We start from the raw sequence: 20212 nt of genomic DNA on the forward strand, positions 1-20212 counted from the left end.
CAAGGAGGGACTCCTCGTCGGGTCGCGTGGTGGGAGACGCTCCGTCTTCGCACCTGCACTCAGATCGGGTCGGAGGGTTCGACCCGACCCCTCCGACGGTCAAATCAGTGGATAGTCTTCGGGAGTTTTTTTTTTTTTTTTCTTTTCTTCAGAGCACGGGGGTTTTTATAGTAAAGGTTGTCGTTGCCTGATGTGCCCGCTTGCAGGGATCGAGATCATACTCCTGGCAATGTCTGACAGCGATGTTGGCGTGACGTGAAGGACTGAGCTAGGATGTTAATGTGCCTCGGCCGACGTTCCGTTTTGTTTGATCAGGTGTTGTCAGGTCAACCGAGGCATGAGGCGTCATTAGGGGTGGCTGACATCAAACTGAGTTTTATCGCCATTATTATCCTCATCAAACATAAACTAGTTGCTTCTTGCAGACATAAACTTTACATACGAAACATCGATTGAGGGTTAGAGTTCTGTTAAAAGTAATTAGATGCAATAATCTGCTATAATTAATTGAAGCATAGTAATAGAATTGTTAACAGCTGATATCTATCGTCAAAGATAAGGAAAGACTCGTAACACAAATATTGACAAGATTTAACGAAGATCACAAACAGCATTAGAAAATATTGGCTAGAAAAGCTATCATAATTGACCGATGTTGTCACTTACAGCAACTAAAGGGCCCCATGGACTAAGAAATTCTCCAGGATCTGTTGGAAATCATATCTAACATCATTCAGTCATCCAAACCAAATCTGCACATAGAATACTTCTAAAACCATAAAAAGGTTTTAGTAGTTAGACCATGGCACCAACCCTAATGAATGACACGAAACAAAGGGGAATGAACCAAGTGGTTGTGAACCAGAATCTAAGAGAACCCTCCAACTAAATCCCCAGTCCGTATTACGCCGAAAATAATTAAAAAATAAAAATATTAGGTGATTTTCCCTTTTAAAAAACCCTCAATTTGGATTTTTTTTTTCAAATCATACCCCTAATTAAAAAAAAAATCCAAACCATCCCTTAAAATAGTGTTTTTGGTTTGTTACAGTGTTTTTGACCACCACAACAAAAATATTATAAAGCTTACTTAAAAATAATAGAAATAAACTAAATGGAATCAAAATATATTAGAAATCATTTAATGTACCATATTTATAATAATATCACCTAAATAAAAATTAAAAATTAGCTTGTTATAGTATTTTAGCTACCACAATAAAAATACATATATGAAAATATGTAAATGGTCCAAATAAACACTTATCCACAAACAAACCAATTATAAGTTTAACATATAGTATCATAATGGTTTACCAACGATGACAACTAAAGAGGTATAATATGTTACTTACAGTATTTTTTAATAAAAAATACTATAGAATATTATTAAAAAAATTATAAACGCGTTAAATGAAGAATACTGAAAAAATGGACAATAAATTTTGACGGAAAGAATTGGTGACGAATATTTTTAAAAATAAAAATATTATTTGAAAAAAACCAAAAAGGTGAGTTGTTGGGAAAATCTCCAAATGAGAAAATAAATATTATCACAAAATTTCTCCTCCGTCCATATACGAACTTCACGTCCCATCTCACCGTACACAACCGGTGAACTCATATTTAAATCTCCGGCTGCCACAGATCACTCCTCTCTCAGTCCTCGCACCCGTTTAACGTTAAACCTTGTCCGCCGGTACTCTCTACCACCCTTTTCCCGATCTCTTGTCAACTTGGACGGATCTGGTGTACGACAGTTTTACAGGTAGAAGAAATTACCTATGATTTTTGCGTATTCTAATGCTTGTGGTTGACGTGTCTTCGTTTCATAGGCTTAATTACAGATGGGTAGTAGGCCTCACACACCTGAACTGATTCCAGTATTGAATCATTCATTTTAGTTCCACATCTCCAGCTCCCCCATCCGAATTCCTCTGTCTCTCGTACCCGAGAGCTCGTCGTGGGTGGGCGTCGCCTAAGGATTGGTGAAGCCGAAGGAGAGGGATCGGAGAAGGTTTGTCGCAGCGATGCACGGGGTGAACGCGATAGTGGTGGCGAGGATGTTGACGACGGCGACTGTGGCGGCGTCTGCGGCCGCCGGCGGGAGCGGCGCCCCTTTGCTTCAGCAGCAGGGGGACATCCCGTTCGGGTCGCTGCTGTGGTACGCATACGTGGGGATCTCCTGCGTGCTCGTACTGTTCGCGGGGATTATGTCCGGGCTTACCTTGGGGTTGATGTCGCTCGGCCTCGTCGAGCTCGAGATCCTGCAGCGCAGCGGAACCCCTGCCGAGAAGAAGCAGGCAGGTCCGTATCCATTCTCCCCTGATTATCGAATCTGTCCGTTCTTGTTCGGATTGGAGGAGGAGCTTCCGTAACGCCGTCCTATGTTCTTGATTTGTTTAGAAAAGCCACCGATCTTCCTTTTTCTTTAACAAGAAATCGATACTTGTTCGATGTTGTTTCTACTCAACGTAATTTTCTCATTTAAACGTGTCTAATGCGTGGAAGAATACTTGCTTTCTTTGCATAGGAGACCTTGTGTAATTTCTTCCGTGTAAACTAATTAAATTGCTTCTATGCCTGATAAATCAGCGGATTTTTTTTTTCTCGCGCACTGAAATTTACGCACATTTTTATGTTTCTTGTCATAGTTTGTCTTTTAATCTTGTTATGCTTTATTTGCTGGTTCTTTGTTGCAGCTACAATTCTTCCTGTTGTTCAAAAGCAGCATCAGCTTCTTGTGACTTTGCTTTTGTGTAATGCGGCTTCCATGGAGGTGCGAATCTATCCAAACGTCCTGTGCCAATCATTCATTATCCGAGGCTTTCCTGCAATCATTTTTCGTGTACAATAGTTGCAGATGCTTATCCGACTTAACTGAATGCGAAACATTTTACAGTGCTAATGCATCAAATATCTCGACCTGTATCTTGGTTTATCATTATAAAAATGTCTCTAGCTGATATATTCTTAAGATCTAATATGAATATATCCTCAGAGTTTTATGAAAGATCTAATATGAATATATCCTCAGATTTTTGTGAAACACACAATCAGGTAGTTTCCGAACCAATAACATCAGTTAACAAGTAATCTAAGAATGTACCAAGCTGTATTGATGGTTTTATTCTGTATCGGATTTCATTATATCAATAACAAGCAACGATAAGTTGAGTGATAAGCTGCTGAAAGTCCTGCTTACCAAAATGTGCTCCTAGTTTACCTATGTTTTGTTTTAGATGTCTACATGAAATCTTGAAAGTAGTAGTAATGATTTATAATTTAACATTTGGAAACCCAGTAAGTTCACCAACAATCTGATCATAATCGTGTGGGTTGTCAAATTTTAGGTTCTTCTACCATCTTATGGTCATGAAATTTGGTACTTGTGGTGCTGTAGATTTATATGCAATGGACTAATAGGAGTTCTATTTAATGATTTGCATTTACTGTTTACTGGTACATACTTTAGATTTTCAAATTTTAACTTTTTCTTATCTTCTTTAATTGGGTTCTTTGATATGACACTTACAGTCCTGAGGCCAAAGTTGTTTAATGCAGGCTCTTCCTATATACCTTGATAAGTTATTCAATCCATTTGTCGCTATTGTCTTGTCTGTAACCTTCGTTCTGGCTTTTGGAGAGGTAACTCATTCTCAATAGATTATAGTTTGGCTTCACTCTTTAAGTGGTGAACCATGTTATTAAGTTAAAGAGGATGTGCTAATTAAGTTGTCTTATCCAGGTTATTCCTCAAGCCATATGTACAAGATATGGATTAGCAGTTGGTGCTAGCTTGGTATGGCTAGTTCGAATTTTAATGATCATCTGCTATCCTATTGCTTATCCTGTTGGCAAGGTAATTCTTTATTGATATAAATCATGCTTAATGTCATGACATGATTTAGAAAATATGTTGACCACAAAAAAGAAGAAAGAACTTATAAGAGTGTGGAGTTAAACTCATTAAATGTTCAAACTTATAAACTAACATATCTTTATTAGTATTTTTGGCCTTTTTTACTTCTTGAGCTGTTTAGTGATGAACTTAGAGCTTGTATTTAGCATGTTTAATATTTAATTAATGCAATGAAATCCTAATCTTTTGATATATGAACCATTTACTTTTTGATTGATAAATACTAATAAAATGTGGTTTCACTATGCTAAGAAATTGCAATACTTCTCTAATATAATTGCTTTGGACTTAGAATAACCTCCCTCCATGGTACTTAAAGGTTAATAAAGGATTGAATCCTATATTACAATCGAAAGAACTTCCAAACCAAACTAAAATAGATGGAGAACCAAGAATTTTTATCCTCTTTTTGATTTTATCACTTTGATTGCATGCTCAGATTAAATACTGTATTGTGAAACTACTACTACATTACAATAAAATGAACCCCAAAATCAAACTAAGATAACTCGAGTAGTTCCTGCTCATTTGGGTTTGTCAATATGATATGCATGCTTAGGTTAAGACAATGTACTGTAGAAACTATAGCATCAATGTTTGAGTTTGCCTCTTTTTCAAAAAAATATAATGCATCAGAGTTTTCCAACTACAAACATAGAGTTAACTTATGCAGTTGCATTTTATAGGCTAAATACTAATTTGTTTAATTACTGGATAGTTGAGTAACGATAATGAGGAGCCTTTCTCATACATCCTTCTTTTTGCTTTTGAGTTTGAAGTATCGTATAGTTGGTCAATCGTTGTCAAAGCATTTTTCTGGTAAAATGGCTCTCATGTGTCTGCAATTAAGACCAAGGTTCACAGTCTCAATCAAAATTGCTTCATTTGGCAATTTGACTGTGCAATTCTAGTCTCTTCTCTTTGTAATTGGATATTCTCAGGCAGAAGAAGAGTCTTGGTGATGTGTGTATTTATAACACAAGAGTTCAGTATTTAGATTGTCTCCTAAAAGCAAGCCTGCTTTTAAATTAATCTGGCAAATGTTTTAAAAACTTTATGTTGTTATTGCTAATTTTTCTAATAAGCTACCAAATGGGAAAATGGAGGAAACCTACCATCCATTCGTCATTCTATTGTTGACATCCTTGTTTGCAGCCGATGGTAACATTAGGTAGTGTTCTTTGACTTTGACGTGACGACCTTATTCTTCTCCAGGACTTCAAAGGTTGAGTGAGTTTAGTGAGATTATCCTAGAGATTGTATTGGAATTTTTTTGAGTCAGTTACCTCTTTTTCCTTCAATCCCTTTTGTTCTCTTTAGCTCTACTTTTCTTTTGGATGAGATGGTCTAAGCTACCTGCATCTGCCAAAGGCAGTATTTATGCTTATCAAAGAGCATATGATAACATGTTCTGCCATTTCTGCATGGTACTTTTTAGGGTATCCTAGTTGCAAACATATGTTGCTATTTTCTTTCTTAAAATCATTTGCATGAAGTTGCTGAATATTCTTTGTTTTCTTTAAATGGAGCTATGTTTGAATTGCTTCTAACAAGTGTATGTGGATTCAGATTCTAGATTGTGCACTTGGACATAACGAATCTGCACTTTTTAGACGTGCTCAGTTAAAAGCTCTTGTCTCTATCCATGGCAAGGAGGTAGAGTTAGTCGTATTCCTGAATAAATATGTATATATGTCATTTGTATTAATTTTAGTGCTTCCAATCATTTCAGGCTGGTAAAGGTGGTGAGCTCACGCATGATGAAACTACAATTATTAGTGGAGCACTTGATTTGACCGAAAAGGTATACCTAATCAAGTTCATATTTGTTTCATTCTCTTCTATAAAGCTAGTGTAGTCTTATAATCTTACAAGAAGGAACGGGGAAAGCTCCTAGGTCTGTTTGTTTAAAATGGTAACTTTTAGAAATTAAATGTTTCAGGAAGAGATGTCATTGGTTGTTCATGTTCAATTGCTTTGATCAAACCCAGTTGGGCGAGGCCCGAGCACCTCTAATCAAATCCATTAAGGCATTTGGATGTAGTTGTCTTAGGCGTGTGCTCGAGGCTAGGCGTTGGCCACACGAAGCACACACCCAAACCTAGTGGCAACCTGAGTTGAATTCAATCAATTGGGTTGAACCAATTAAATTGGTTACCTTCCTCTGCACTCTCTCCCTCGTCATGACCTTGACTCAATGCATCCCCTTATTGGAAAACCCCAGGTATCTGACCTTGTGTGGAAGGCAGTCGTCGATGATCGACTGACATTCTTCTGTGTAAGGCAATTGGCAAATGACTAAACATCAATAATCTCTTGGACATGGTGGGTGGTGTCTTTCCTCCCGCAAACCACAATGATGGTGCCTTTCCACAACGGTACCTCCTCTCTCTTGCTTAGCTCTCACTCTCTCTCTCTGCCCTCCTGCTCTCTCTCCGTCCTCTTTGATGGTGTAGCAACCTCTCTCCCTCCTTTTCTTCCTTGCTTTTACTCTCCCTCTTCTTTATGATTCAACCCCCCCACCCCCTCTCTTTTCTCTGCAGCTCCCTCCCCTCCTCTCTACCTTTCTCTGTCTCTCGACAACTCTCTTTGCCTCTCTTTTTTCAGATAGCCCACTCTGCCTCCCTCTCTTTCTCTACCTCTTTCTTTTTCTCGGTAGCTCTCTTCCTCTTTCTTCGTCCTTTGCACCCTATCACTATGAACCCCATGCTACCTATTGTTGTCAGCCTCCTTGGCTCCCCTTGCTTTGAGCCCATATCCTTGCCTTCCCTTCCTCTTTTTCACGGCTTTGAGCCCCTATCTTTGCCTTCCCTTGCTCTTAGCCTCCCTCCCTTGCCTTCCGTGCTCTCTGCCAACCTCCTCTTGATCTCAACCCCTAAAGGGCGTACCTAGTGTACAAGGTTCCCGCCAACACGTTGTCTGAGAAGGGTTAATGTATGTATTTTTTACTTCTAAATATTTAAAGAAAATTTATTTTTCATGACTCAGACTCTAGTGTACCAATTCATATAAGAGCAACCTTACTATTGTACTAAGGCCCACCTTGGTCTTGATCTAAGCCCTTCCATTGCAGAAGTATGTTAATTTTTGTTAATAATATTGTAGTAGTTGATTCTTGTTGATAATGATCTGTAAATTGTATTAATTACTTAATTTATCAGGATTTTCAATTATCACTCTAATTTTAGGATCATGAATTTTGAATTGTGTTCACTCTTATTTTGTTTTGTTATTTCCTTTATTAGATTTAGAAAATTTAGTGCTTTAATGCTTTCTAGATGGTTAAATGGAATTCAATGTTTTAGTGGTGATATTTTTAATATAAAATGACGTGGAACTCATGGATTATCTTATTTTTCTTTTAATGATTATCTTTCTCCCTATAGTTTTTAACTTTTTGTATTGTTTGAGCGAGCCAGATCTTGCATCTTAGGTGTTTCGGAACCTTGATGCCTTTGATAACACTGGATTCAGGGGATCTAAAATCATATTCACAAATTTGTATAAATATAATAAGGTGATTGTGATTTTCTTAGTCTCCTGTTAACTTATGGTGGGTTTATGGATTTTTTGACCAACTGTAACGGACAAACTTCTAAACAAGATGTTGGATGTAATGCTATGTCTGTCCGTTGTCTTTTGGCATGTTCATGCCTTGTATAGCAGATAGAGGGGCGGCCGAAGGCTTATAAGTCCCATTTTAGTTGGGTTGGTGGCCTCTTCAGGCTTGTAAATAAAGGTTGTGTCATGTGGACACGTTTGAGAGCTTTTCGGTCTGTAATGGACCATTTTACCCTTTGTTGTGCAACTATTCAGAGCTTGTAAAGTCTGTTTGTAATTTGCATTGTCTATGAAGTGTTTTTCAGACATGTTTGCTTGTGGATCCCGATTGAGGCGTTCTTTTAACCCGTTCTCTCTTTTGTTGGTCCTAAGGGACAATGGGAGGCTTCGGGGAGGCTGACCTTTGCGGACGGACACGCGAGGGTGCCGCACGCCTTAGGCAAAACCAGCTAAGGTCGTGACAATATGGTATCAGAGCGGGACAAGCACTCATAGAAACACTTGACATGCAAACGTGGGGGACCTAGTGGGGCTGCATGGAGGGCAGTCAGCACACGCGCGACCGTTTGAGGTAAAACGGGCATGGAGATGTAGGGAAAAGAGTCGCTCAGAGGAGCGGGCATCTGACATTGGCATTCAGAGGAATGGCCAACCCTTCGCGCAAGAGGCACCACGAGAACAGGCAAGCTTGGAAGAATGCGGAGCGCACAAAGGTTGGGATGGCTGAGTTTGAGCTATGGCTCAACGTTGACAACTATACTTGATGGTGCTCTAGGCAGGCGAGGCGCTTGGCAAGAATGAGACCATCCAAGGTGGAATGAGTTGCTCAACGACCAAAAGAGTTATGCAAAGCTCACAGAGGTGAGGGGAATTGCTAACTCGAAGAATTTGGTACTCATGCATGGGCTTGTATGCGGACGATGAAATGTTCGTGGCCATCCCAAGGCGGTCGAGACTCAGCGCCAATGGAGCATTAAAACTTTCTCTTCGGCATGCAAAGGATACGTCCGTAGAAGGCTGAAGTGTGCAACGAGTTCAGCATGTTGCTAGGCCTTGAGGGGTGCAGTGGTGGCTGTATTGACGTGGAGGCGCAATCTAGCAAGTGCGTTTGCAAGAGGCAGAACAATGCACAGTTTGTTCAGCAGATCGGAGTAGTCCAAGGGGATGGTGTTCTCCGAAAACGAAGAGAGATGTTGCTCCAACGAGACAGTTATCCAGGAGGGATAAGTCTCGGCACTCCAGAGGGAGAATCATGTGAGACGGACTTCACATGTTGAGGAGGAGTACCTCACAAACAACAACCCCACGAAGCTCAATGGACTGAGCAAGAAGCGAGGAGTTGCCGCATGATCTCGCTCGAGAGAATGCATTGGTGGATGCATTGCGAGATCAAGTGGGGGAGCGACCTGAAGCAACTTAAATGAAGGCACGCTTAGAGTCGATATGGAGATCGGACTCAAGGGAGGGCTGACCCGTGGAATGGTGGGCGCGAGGGCCACCATCGACTCAATGCAAGAACGAGGAGCGGAGCAACTTGGGTGTAACTTGGCGAAGTACCCAAGCCGCATGAAGGGAGCCAGCAGTGAAGTTGGAACATGGAGCAGAAGCACAGTGCTTTCCTTAGACAGAGGTCAAAGACATGAACTCTTGCAGAGGCAAGGGTAGGATCATGTTGTTCCATGGGTCCTTCATCCTGACGGAGCGGACTCATCTTGCATGGTGCCAAAGACGAAGGGAGCTTCGCGGCACATGCACCTTAACTCGGAAGAGCATTTGATGGAGGAACTAAGGCGACTCAACTTGCGGAGGCGAAGTTGGGTTCAGAAGGCCTTAGCACGGGGCAAGAGGACGCAGAGGCGGGTACTCTTGAAGAATATGCCATAGTGTTGCCATTTGAGTTGCTATGAAGGAAGCAGTGTGCAGCGGAGATTGTGCTGGTAGGGGCAGAGGCCCAGGATCCAGACAATGGTGCACAGATCAATGAAGTCGGTGGACTTCGAGAGCTACTAGGCGACGGACTGTCCTAGAGCGGTGCTTCATCTAGGTGTGACCCAGGAGTGGGTGGATGAAGGTCGATTGCCAGAGGAGCGAACAAAATCGAAGGTGGAAGGGACCCTGCGATGTATTGGCAGAGGCCACACATGGAGGGTTCACAATTCGAGTTTATTCCACAAGGATCAGAATGCAATGGAGATGTCACCAGGAGGCGACATGGTGCAGCGGATCGTGGTGGAACAGTTCGTGGCAATGCGATACACACAATCCGTCCCGTGAGGGATGAGATCATATGGAGGTATGATCGGGAGTTACTGGAAGCTCCACTTCGATGAACAACACGACGGCAAGAAGGGCTATGGATTCAAGGAGTGAAGGCCATGGTACCGCAGAGGCGGGTCTTCCGGGCGTGCATCGAATTTTGCATCGGATGAAAGCCTTGGTCATCAGCATATGGGGGCTGTGTTCCACCAAGGGAAAAGTTCGAATGCAAGTACCAGTGAGTTCCATGGGAGGGACTTGATCATACAGAGGTATGATCGAAGCAGTTGGAGAGTTGGACTGCTCCAGAGCTCATATTCGCTTAAGGGAGCCCGACAAGTCAGAGGACAAGGTCGAGTAAGCGAACGTTGCTACCAAGGAAGCTAAGGAGAACAGAATCGGTGCAAACTCTACAACGTGATGGCAGAGGCCATGCATGGGAGTTGCAGTCTGTCTCTCCATCGACCAAACAGACTGCTTGGAGAACACAGAGGTGTCGAAGCAGAGGGTCGAAAGGGGCGAGGAAGCGACGACGAGTCCAGAGGGACTTAGCTACCCAAAATCAAGCATAAGTTAGAATGGAGGTGGACTCAGAGGAGTGCCACGGAGACATCTCTACTGATTGTGAAGAAAAGGGATACAGAGGCGAGGCGACGGATAGTAGGGCCATGGGCATGGCAGCGCCATGGTACCGCAGAGGCGGGACTTCCGTGCAAGTCATTGATCCCTTGCTCTCATGGAGGGAGAGCGCTTGGTCGTGAAAGGGGCCGAGGAGGTGGAGCATGCAGAGGCAATCTCCAAGTACCGAGACAAGGCTGAAGGGCAGAGGCCAAGAAACTTCGTAAGACCGGTGTCAACAAGTTTCTCATCAAGATAGCCGTAAGTGAAGGACTTCGGGTCATGCAAGACTGCACGACCAAGGAACGAAGTAGGCAGTACGCGGTGCTGTACCTTTGCTACTCAGTGGAGTAGGCGGCAGGGTTGATGGAGAAAACGGTACAATCCCAGAGGCGACCTCATCTATCAGAGAATTACTCCAAGTTGGGGTGAAAACTTCCCGCATTCCAGAAGTTCGATGGCATTGAGAAGGTGAATCACAGTAGCCAACTCAACGCAAGGAGTGCAAACACTTCAAGTGCTTCAGAAGTGTGAGCAAAGAGCAGGCGAAGACTAGTAACCAGCTCGATGCATGAAGTACAACCTCGAGGAGGCGGGCGAAGTCAAAGTAACCTTTGCCTTCTCAACTCTTAAGAGAATGGGCGAAACCGAGTACCCCAGTTCTCTTATCTATCCAGCAGAGGAGCTCTGCACAAGTTCAAAGACCCTTCGAAGATAATGGAAGACAATAGTTGTCAAATCCTCACCAACGGTGATCAGTGCTACTGAGAGTAGATCGTCCGCTTCATTTCCCAACGAAATGCCAATCGAAAGCGGAAGTGATGCGAACCTACTTGGATGTGACAACTAACTGAAAGAAGAGTCAATGAGCAGATTTTGTGGAGGAAGGACCCAAAACTTCAGAAGTTTGCGAGGCGATGCTCGTTAAAGCTCCAACAAGCATCCACCCAGTTCAAGCAGCATGTGGAAATTTTTCGAGACTGGCGCAGAAAAGATGGTCTTTTCCTTCATTTGGTGGATCCGCAAGAATCGACAAGGATCAACACAACTCAGCCAACCCCACACCAGAGTCAGAGTCATTGGCGAGTTGAAGCAGCATGGCGGATCAAATGTTCGACTACTCAGAAACAGCAGCGGAGAGCAGCTGGGAGCCAGGAGGCGCATTGCAGCTGGAGCAGAAGATTGAAGACTCAGCAAAGGCGAAGAGTTGCAGTGTTCACAAAGGCTTCGACGAGGACGTCGAAGGGATAAGTGGGGGAGAATGTAACGGACAAACTTCTAAACAAGATGTTGGATGTAATGCTATGTCTGTCCGTTGTCTTTTGGCATGTTCATGCCTTGTATAGCAGATAGAGGGGCGGCCGAAGGCTTATAAGTCCCATTTTAGTTGGGTTGGTGGCCTCTTCAGGCTTGTAAATAAAGGTTGTGTCATGTGGACACGTTTGAGAGCTTTTCGGTCTGTAATGGACCATTTTACCCTTTGTTGTGCAACTATTCAGAGCTTGTAAAGTCTGTTTGTAATTTGCATTGTCTATGAAGTGTTTTTCAGACATGTTTGCTTGTGGATCCCGATTGAGGCGTTCTTTTAACCCGTTCTCTCTTTTGTTGGTCCTAAGGGACAATGGGAGGCTTCGGGGAGGCTGACCTTTGCGGACGGACACGCGAGGGTGCCGCACGCCTTAGGCAAAACCAGCTAAGGTCGTGACACAACGGTGATTTCAACATGATTATCAGATAGTAGTTTCTTGTAGGATGATCATGAGCTTATGAATTGTTTTGCATACCATGAATTGATATACCACCCATACTGGGTCGTATGTACCAGTCCAACAGAGGACTGGTGCAAGGTCCTCAGGGATAGTATGTACAATTTTTTATTCATTATGATATTTTTCCCTAATTTTTTAATCAATGCTACCCAATGATGCTGGTTGTGCATAATTTACTAGTCCAACATGTCAGATATTTGGCTGGTACCCAATGTTGAAACCCTTGTATTAAGACTAGCTGTAGAATTAACTTCAGGACTAAATATTCAGTTAATTACAAAAGTGCCTTCCTGCAATGGTGGGAGGCTGCAATGGGCTGCCCCATTGCAGTTTGGTACTTATCTGATGATATTCTTTGTTTGTTTTTTTTTAAGAGAACAAAGTAAACAAAACCCAAGGCCTTAGAGTCATCATGCTTTTCTTTCTTCTTGGGAGTTTATTTTAGCATGTTAATCTGCCACATATATGTGGTTTCTGAATGAATTGTTGCTTCAAAACTATGTACTGCTTTTTAAAAGTGTTATTATCATTAGCATGGGTTCAAAATTCTAACAATTTGCTCTCATATGTAGACAGCTGAGGAGGCTATGACACCCATCGAGTCGACATTCTCATTAGATGTCAATTCAAAATTAGACTGGTGAGATTTGTTACATGTATAAATTTCACTTTTTAAGTAATAATTATGTTTTTCTTCTTTCTTTCATGGAAATGTATCAAAATTAACTTTTTGAGATCTTAATCAACAATTTATTGCTTGTGAACTCTTTCATTGATTATACCTCTCCCTGTATTGGCATGTTTTTTTTCAAAAGAAAAGAAATTATAAATTAATTAGGAAAAGGAAGTACATAAAAAAGTAGGAGCAGTGGAATCTATTCTCCAAAAGCAGTAAACCAAGTGGATTTTCCCAAAAAAAGCTGACAAGTAGGCATTTACATTTAGATCTCTAGGAATATGAGAAATATTGAGCATTTTAAGCATTCTAAATCGGTGCTGAATGTCGAGAATAATGAACTTCAGTTGCCATGGAATCTCTTCTTGAAGATTGATGTACTCGATGATGTTGACAACATCTAAATAAGTAATTAGATGGTGTAATGAAAGAGATTTAACAAAATTGAGAGCTTGTGGTAGTGCAGTATCTTCACCCATAGCTGGACTTGAGACTTGTAGAGGGAGATGAGACACCACAATGATGCGAGTGTCTGGAGATTTGAAAATGAATCTAGCTGCTGCTGAGCCATCTGTAAGAAAGAAGCATCACATTCTAAAATAATAGTAGCAGGGTGGCATATCTGTGTGTACAAAGTATGTGACGTAGGAGAAGATAAAAAATGTTCCTCGGAGTGATAAGTTGTTGCTCTGAAATTCATCATAAAGGGGACAACTTTTGAGAATAGAGATAGATCCTTTGATTTATGGTTGCGAAATCTAGCGTGATTTTTATTTAACCAAAGGAATCATAGTGTATTGCCTATGAGTCTGAGAATCCAAGGTTTAGAAGAGTGAAGGAGGTTGGTGCCTTCCTCAAGCCATGCACCTTGGTACCAAAGGTTCAATTGAGAGAAAGTAATTCCCAAGTGAGATGGAAAGAGATTCCAAACCTAAAAGCAAAAGGGCACTTGAAGAAAATGTGAGTAATAGAATCATGTCCAAGACCACAAACATGACAACTTTCAGGTTTACTATGCATGATGGAAGAGATATAGTCAGAAGTTTGGAGTCGATTCCAACAAAGTTTCCAAGTGAAGAGTTTGACTTTGGGTACCACTTTCAAATGCCATATCGTCTTCCAACCAAACAAAGGTGGTTCAATGTCATGTTACGTGTTCACATGTTATGTGACCTCAAAATACCTGTTTTATTATCCGTTATCATGTTTGATTTCAAGATCAAGGTTCATTTAAGCTCTCATTTTTTTACCAGAACCTGACTCTTGAGTAATATGGTAGGCCATCTTGATTTGTTATAAGTGCATGCTTTATATTTCTAGTTTTAATTTAAGATATAGTTGGAACTTGGAAGGATAGGAGTCATATGCTATTATCGAGGTGATGCATATATAATGAACCCTGTACTGGTCCAATGAGATCAGTGCTGATTCTGTAAGACCCTCAGGTTCAGGAGCTTAGCTATCAACGTAGGGTAAAGAAACTATACAGTATGCATAAGTCCATAAAAAAAATGTATACATAAGTCTAAATATTGAGCACTGGATTTTGAGCCTGTTATTCCTTTTTGCTTCTAAAGCTTAAATTAGCTCACATGTATGATCCTATTAAATTTAGCAGCTCATTTGAGTTATTCTGCAAAAGTAGATTTCAAATATTGAGCACCTCATTTGAGTTATTCTGTAAGACCCTCAGATTTAGGAGCTTAGCTATCAACATAGGATAAAGAAACTATACATAAGTCTAAATGTTGAGCACTGGATTCTGAGCCTGTTTTCCTTTTTGCTTCTAAAGCTTAAATTAACTCACATGTATCATCATGTTAAATTTAGCAGCTCATTTGAGTTATTCTGCAAAAGTAGATTTCAAAATTTATCACCCTTTGTTGAGGCTACAGTTTAAACTCTGGTTTATTTACACCAAAGGAACAGAAAGGGCTTCATAATGTGTGTATTGGGTGTCAGTGTGATACTGTGATTACATTTCTACTGCATTATGGTTCTTTTTGAAGTACACACCTTAAACCAGATATCAGTATTAATCAAATATAATATTTATCAAATTAAAATAAGCAGAAAATTACTGATGTTATGTTAGAGCACAAAATGACAAAGAGTTGCAATAAAGAAGTGAATTTTGGAGAGAATCAGAGAGAAGAAACAGACAGGATGGGGAATGGTTGCCTTCTGCCTAATAAAGTTCCATTTTTCATAATGTGGAAAATCACCAGCCAAACAACTCTTCTTCTTATGATACATACTACTGCTAGACCTTCTAGAACTCCTGAAAGTTTAATTAGATAGCAAACCAATGACTCCTTTCCCTTTTAATGCCTAACCAAACTGAAGTCAGAATACAGTGAGTTGGACCTTCTATATTATCATGGACATTCTGAAAATTCTTTTAAGAGTGTGAAAAAGAGGAAACAACACCCTGCTTTGATGACTGAAATCCAAAAGTATAGACTCAACCTACATCTAACCTCATCTCTTGTTTGTACAAAATGTCTCCTTTAAATCATATGATGCTGTCATGATGCGTCAATTAAAGATGTGCAAATATCAGCTTGATCTATTTTCCTTAGTTATAAATATATACTAATCATGGGCTTCCTATTTGTTAAAGCTTAATTAAAATATTTTTCTTTGTAGGATTCAGCAAAGTTCATGTTGTCAATGAGGAACTTTGAACTGGATCTGTGGCTTCTTGAATATAACCTTGATATATGAAAATTTTGAAAAATCTAATACTGGTGGTGCTTCAGATGTCCACTGTTGCTTATTCTTACTCATGAATCATGATATAAAAGAGGCTTTATCTATATTTAGCTTGTATTCAATGGATCAAATGGCATGCAAAATTTGGCTTTTTTTTTATTATGTTCAGATCATCTTTCTAGTGTTAGATATAGATCACATGCAAGATGATTATCCAGTGCTGTATTTTGTTCATCGTCTCTTTTGTATTTATGATTAGATCTACATTCTTTAAATCAAAATAATTTGTCATTTTTGCGTCAGTCAATATGGTTGGTTCATTTTGGATGAATCCGCGTCTTTGGCAGAAGTGCAAGTGGGTCTTTTGACCAATTGATGCAACCCAAGTAGTTCCTAGGGATCATCTTCTTAACTAAAGATCAACATCAACCATTTAGAGAATTTGAGTGATAAATCAGAACACAGTGGTTCATTTATAAAAGAGGAGCAAGAAGATGAAGATTAGTTGTAACAGAAAACATTAGGAGGAGGGATTGAAGAAGATGAGGGAGGTTGCTTGCTCACTTTCCTTTTATTAGTGAAAAACTTATCATTTGTAATAACCATATTTATCGTCTGGAAGGAGTAAAACAATAACAACAAAGCAGTAAGTCCCAACTATTTGGGGTCGGTTACATGAATCTTTTATCACTATTAAGATTTGCAAAAGTCATATGTTTAGTTAAGTTCAAGGTATTTAAATCTTTATTTATATTTTCTATTGAAGTCTTTTTTAAGTCTTCTTCTATCTCTTTTCGTATTATCAACATTAATCATTTCACCTCTTCTGACTATTGCGTCTGGAGGTCTCCAAAGCACATGTCCATATCATCTTAAACAATTATCTCATCTTATCTTCTATCAAAACGATATCTAGTTGTTCACAAATAATAGTATTTCTTTTTCTATCTTTCCTAGGAACTCGACTCATCCATCTCAATATTCTTATCTCGGCAACACAAACTTCTTGTATATGTTATTTCTGAATTGCTCAACACTTGAATCCATGTCATCTAGCAGGAGTAAGCTGAAAAGAAAAGAAATAAACAGACTGAAAACCAAATTTGTAAATAATAATCAGACTCTATTTTCACTCATGTTGAAACATAAGAGAATTTTTTTTGGACTTTTAAACTAATTAACAACCAGTTCACTTATCTTTATATGGGCTCCTACAGGCTACAGGTACTCAAAACTTAATTGAATTATAATGTAGCATCCACCATGAGTTGTTGATAATATCAGAAATCCAATGCTGGATTCAGGAGTGATATAACACGGTTTTAAATATATAAAAATATCAACATTCATATCCTAACCTCTTGACCACATTAATACTGCTATTGATAACCTTGATCATAAGCTTCTAAGTGATGTATGGTGCCTAGAAAGATGACAAGGTGCAGTATGTAGTAATCTTTTTAGACAAGTTGTTTAGCTGCTTAAAGTTGTTTTAAGATTATTTTTGGTGTATAACTTGATGTAAATGTCTGATTAATTGGAAATTTTCTTATTATAGGGAAGCTATTGGCAAAATCCTTGCTCGGGGCCACAGCCGAGTCCCTGTTTATTCAGGAAACCCAAGAAACATTATAGGCCTTCTGTTGGTGGGCATCGGTTTTCATATTTATTCTTTGTTTTTTGCCACAGAAGATCCTATTTTGTAACTATGCACTTGGTCTGTTTCTCATTTGACATATCTGCTTTTGTTGGATCAGGTGAAAAGTCTTCTTACAGTTCGTCCTGAGACTGAAACACCTGTTAGTGCCATTTCTATAAGACGGATCCCAAGGTCTTTATCAAGTACTGTTATGCTTATGTGCTTAACATGGAACTCTATGCTCATATCTGGAATGTTTCAGGGTTCCAGCAGACATGCCTCTCTATGACATACTAAATGAATTTCAGAAAGGAAGCAGTCATATGGCCGCTGTAGTGAAAGCTAAAGTGAAAACTAAGAATATCCTACCTTCTGATGGTGACAAATCTGAAGAAAACAAAGAACCAAGTGGAGAGTCCAAACTGACGACTCCTTTGTTATCTAAAACAGAGGAAAAGTCAGATAGTGTTGTCGTTGATGTTGACAAGTGCCAAAATAAACAGGTCAATGAGAGTAAACCTACAGCTTTGCAACAGAATAATATGACAGCGAAAGTAGTCGCTCGTCTATCAGAAGATACTGAAGATGGGGAGGTTATTGGTATCATAACCCTTGAGGATGTTTTTGAAGAACTCTTACAAGTAAAGCTCAAAACTCTTTCCATGCTATTTTTTGGCTGGCTTAGTTTTACTTCCTTGGGTAAACAACTATCATAAGTTCATATTATGAAGTGGTAGTTATGGTGAGATAGCATGGAAATGTTGTTTATAAAACAAAGTTCTTTATTTTAACTTTTGATGATACACTCAGATTAGTTTAGATCTGTTAGCTTGTCATAAGGTGGAGTATATTGAATTTTATAATTGTAGTTGTTTAATCATGTACATAACATTCCACATGGAGGAAGAGATAATCTGTTAGCTTGTCATAAGGAGGAATATAATGAATTCTATAACTGTAGTTGTTTAATCATGTACATAACATTCCACATGCAGGAAGAAATAGTGGATGAGACAGACGAATATGTTGATGTTCATAAAAGGTATTAATGCCAGTTTTTGGTGCCAGGTGATTTATCTTTTTCTCTCATCTAGTTCACCATAGGACCTTGCTTTCCTCAGGATACGCGTGGCTGCTGCCGCTGCTGCTTCTTCAGTTGCACGAGCTCCATCCTACAGGAGGTTAACTAAACAAAAATCAGCAGTGAGTACCTCTACTATCTTCATAATTCCTATTCTGATGTCAGCTTAAAGAAACACAGAAAAATCTCAGCAGGTAACACCTGCAGTAAGTATATTGAAAATTTCAGTTTCCATTGTCTAAAATTAATCTTTTAAAGTTTACAATATTAACTTTTCACACATCCCCATATAATCAAGGACTGAATTTCTTGACAAGGACTTAGAAAATACTTTATGTAAATCATAATTTGTTCTAGAAGAAACTGGCTTTAGCTAATTATGGTAGCTTGAGATGGTTTCAATGATGCAAAATGTCAGTTTCAAGTGTTAAACCTTTCTTTTGTTCTCTTCCAGGGAGCTTTAAATCGGCAAGGACAACAGCCCACCGGAATCCTAAAGAAACCCACCGAAGCAGATTTGCATACTTCACGACATCAAGTGAATCTTGTGGAACCAATATCAGGAACCAAGAGATAACACACTCGCCTAAAATTTTGTCAAAGCTACGTTTATGATCTCACTCATGCCACCCGTGAGTGTAATTGTTGCTCGTTGGGATGTAAGTAGCAAATGCGCTTTTTTAACTTGGAACATTGCTATATGTTTACTGGGCATGCATAATTTTTCCAGCATTTGGTCTGTAGAAGCACTATAAATATTGAAGTTGGAACAAAGGAACGTTTTTCTTGTATATGGTGACGTTGGATACTTGGTAGAATTTATGAATATTTTTCTATGCGTTGCTACCGGTTATTCATGCTGGATAGCTGATATTTGTTAGCATATTTACAGGAAATTGCGTCCATGGTTACTAAGTACGGAAGCATTTGTGCAATATGCAAATTATTGTTAGCATATTTACAGGAAATTGAATCATTAATCCAATTGTGCAATATGCAAATTATTGTTAGCAAAGGCGTGTTCAAAGAAAATGTGTAAGGACATCCGAAGCATTGGAGACCATTTAGATGTCCTTCCGTAGCTTCTCTTAATCAATAGGAGACATTCTAACTGGTTTTGAAGCAAGAGAGCATTAGGCAAGGGGATTCTTGGAACGGTTCCGAACACGTAGATGACAACAAGAGCAAGCCATGTAGGACAGCAAGCTAAAGCATACATACTATACTGATTGAGACGGCAAAGCGCAGCAGCATGTCATCGAAGCAAGTCGTCACTGCTGATCTTTCAAGATGCTGATACATGCTGTGATGATAACCCGCCATGGCCTCCCGCCGCCTAGCATTTCCATCGGGAACTAACCATCGATGGTACGATGAGTTAGTGACACTCTTTCATCTCAACCACCCATCCCATCCCAGTGGTCCTCACAGCTCCCATTCATGTCACACTCCACACTCCAAAGTGACGGGTTGTAGATTTGGACGGCTGCGCCTGCGATAGTTTATTTGTTTATTTGATTTCTCTTTAAGTCTTGATCAATACAGTTCTTTATCTTTGTACAACATTGGATTGGCTCCTCTTGTGAATAGTACATGTTGATCCTTTATGTTGCTTCTCTTTAGTGCTTTACTTACTATGTATTTCTATGTATTGAGAATTTGCACAGTCATGCAAATGTATTAGGCCAATGACCCTTTAACCATTGTCTCCATGTCTCTATGCAAATGTTGAAAGTTAAATTGATGTCCATGTATAGGAATTGACATTCGAGTTATACACAACATTATTATTAATCCATATGTTTCTTCAACACATTCAACCATTTGTAATATGTATAATCTGGATGCAATTTGGCTGCTATTAATATCACAAATGTGCAACGAAAATTTTAGTTATTGTTTTAGTCATTAAACTCTAGTTTTAGTGTGTGAGGAAAATAATAGAAGATAAGAATAATTATTGTATAAGTTTTAT

The 20212-nt window shown here is 39.6% G+C and overlaps 1 protein-coding gene across 1 annotated transcript; it reads left to right on the forward strand.

The window, feature by feature from the left end:
- Positions 1-1914: 1914 nt before the first annotated feature.
- On the forward strand, positions 1915-19073 carry LOC103985573 (DUF21 domain-containing protein At4g14240). Its single transcript, XM_009403314.3, has 13 exons — positions 1915-2307; positions 2703-2779; positions 3565-3648; positions 3749-3862; positions 5492-5578; positions 5655-5726; positions 12699-12766; positions 17076-17163; positions 17275-17348; positions 17419-17797; positions 18152-18198; positions 18278-18359; positions 18692-19073. Exons 1-13 carry the CDS (start codon positions 2031-2033, stop codon positions 18812-18814), a joined length of 1572 nt encoding a protein of 523 aa, XP_009401589.1. The 5' UTR covers positions 1915-2030; the 3' UTR covers positions 18815-19073.
- Positions 19074-20212: the final 1139 nt, after the last annotated feature.

This window comes from Musa acuminata, chromosome BXJ3-5, assembly GCF_036884655.1.
Source record: "Musa acuminata AAA Group cultivar baxijiao chromosome BXJ3-5, Cavendish_Baxijiao_AAA, whole genome shotgun sequence".
In the NCBI taxonomy this organism is placed as follows: Eukaryota; Viridiplantae; Streptophyta; class Magnoliopsida; order Zingiberales; family Musaceae; genus Musa; species Musa acuminata.

Bases quoted from the DNA above. Each gene is read 5' to 3' on its own strand.
- LOC103985573 (XM_009403314.3), top strand. From the start codon at position 2,031: ATGCACGGGGTGAACGCGATAGTGGTGGCGAGGATGTTGACGACGGCG. The intron at 2,308-2,702 runs GTCCGTATCCAT...TCTTTGTTGCAG, and splicing joins TGCCGAGAAGAAGCAGGCAG to CTACAATTCTTCCTGTTGTT. The intron at 5,579-5,654 runs GTAGAGTTAGTC...CAATCATTTCAG, and splicing joins TCTCTATCCATGGCAAGGAG to GCTGGTAAAGGTGGTGAGCT.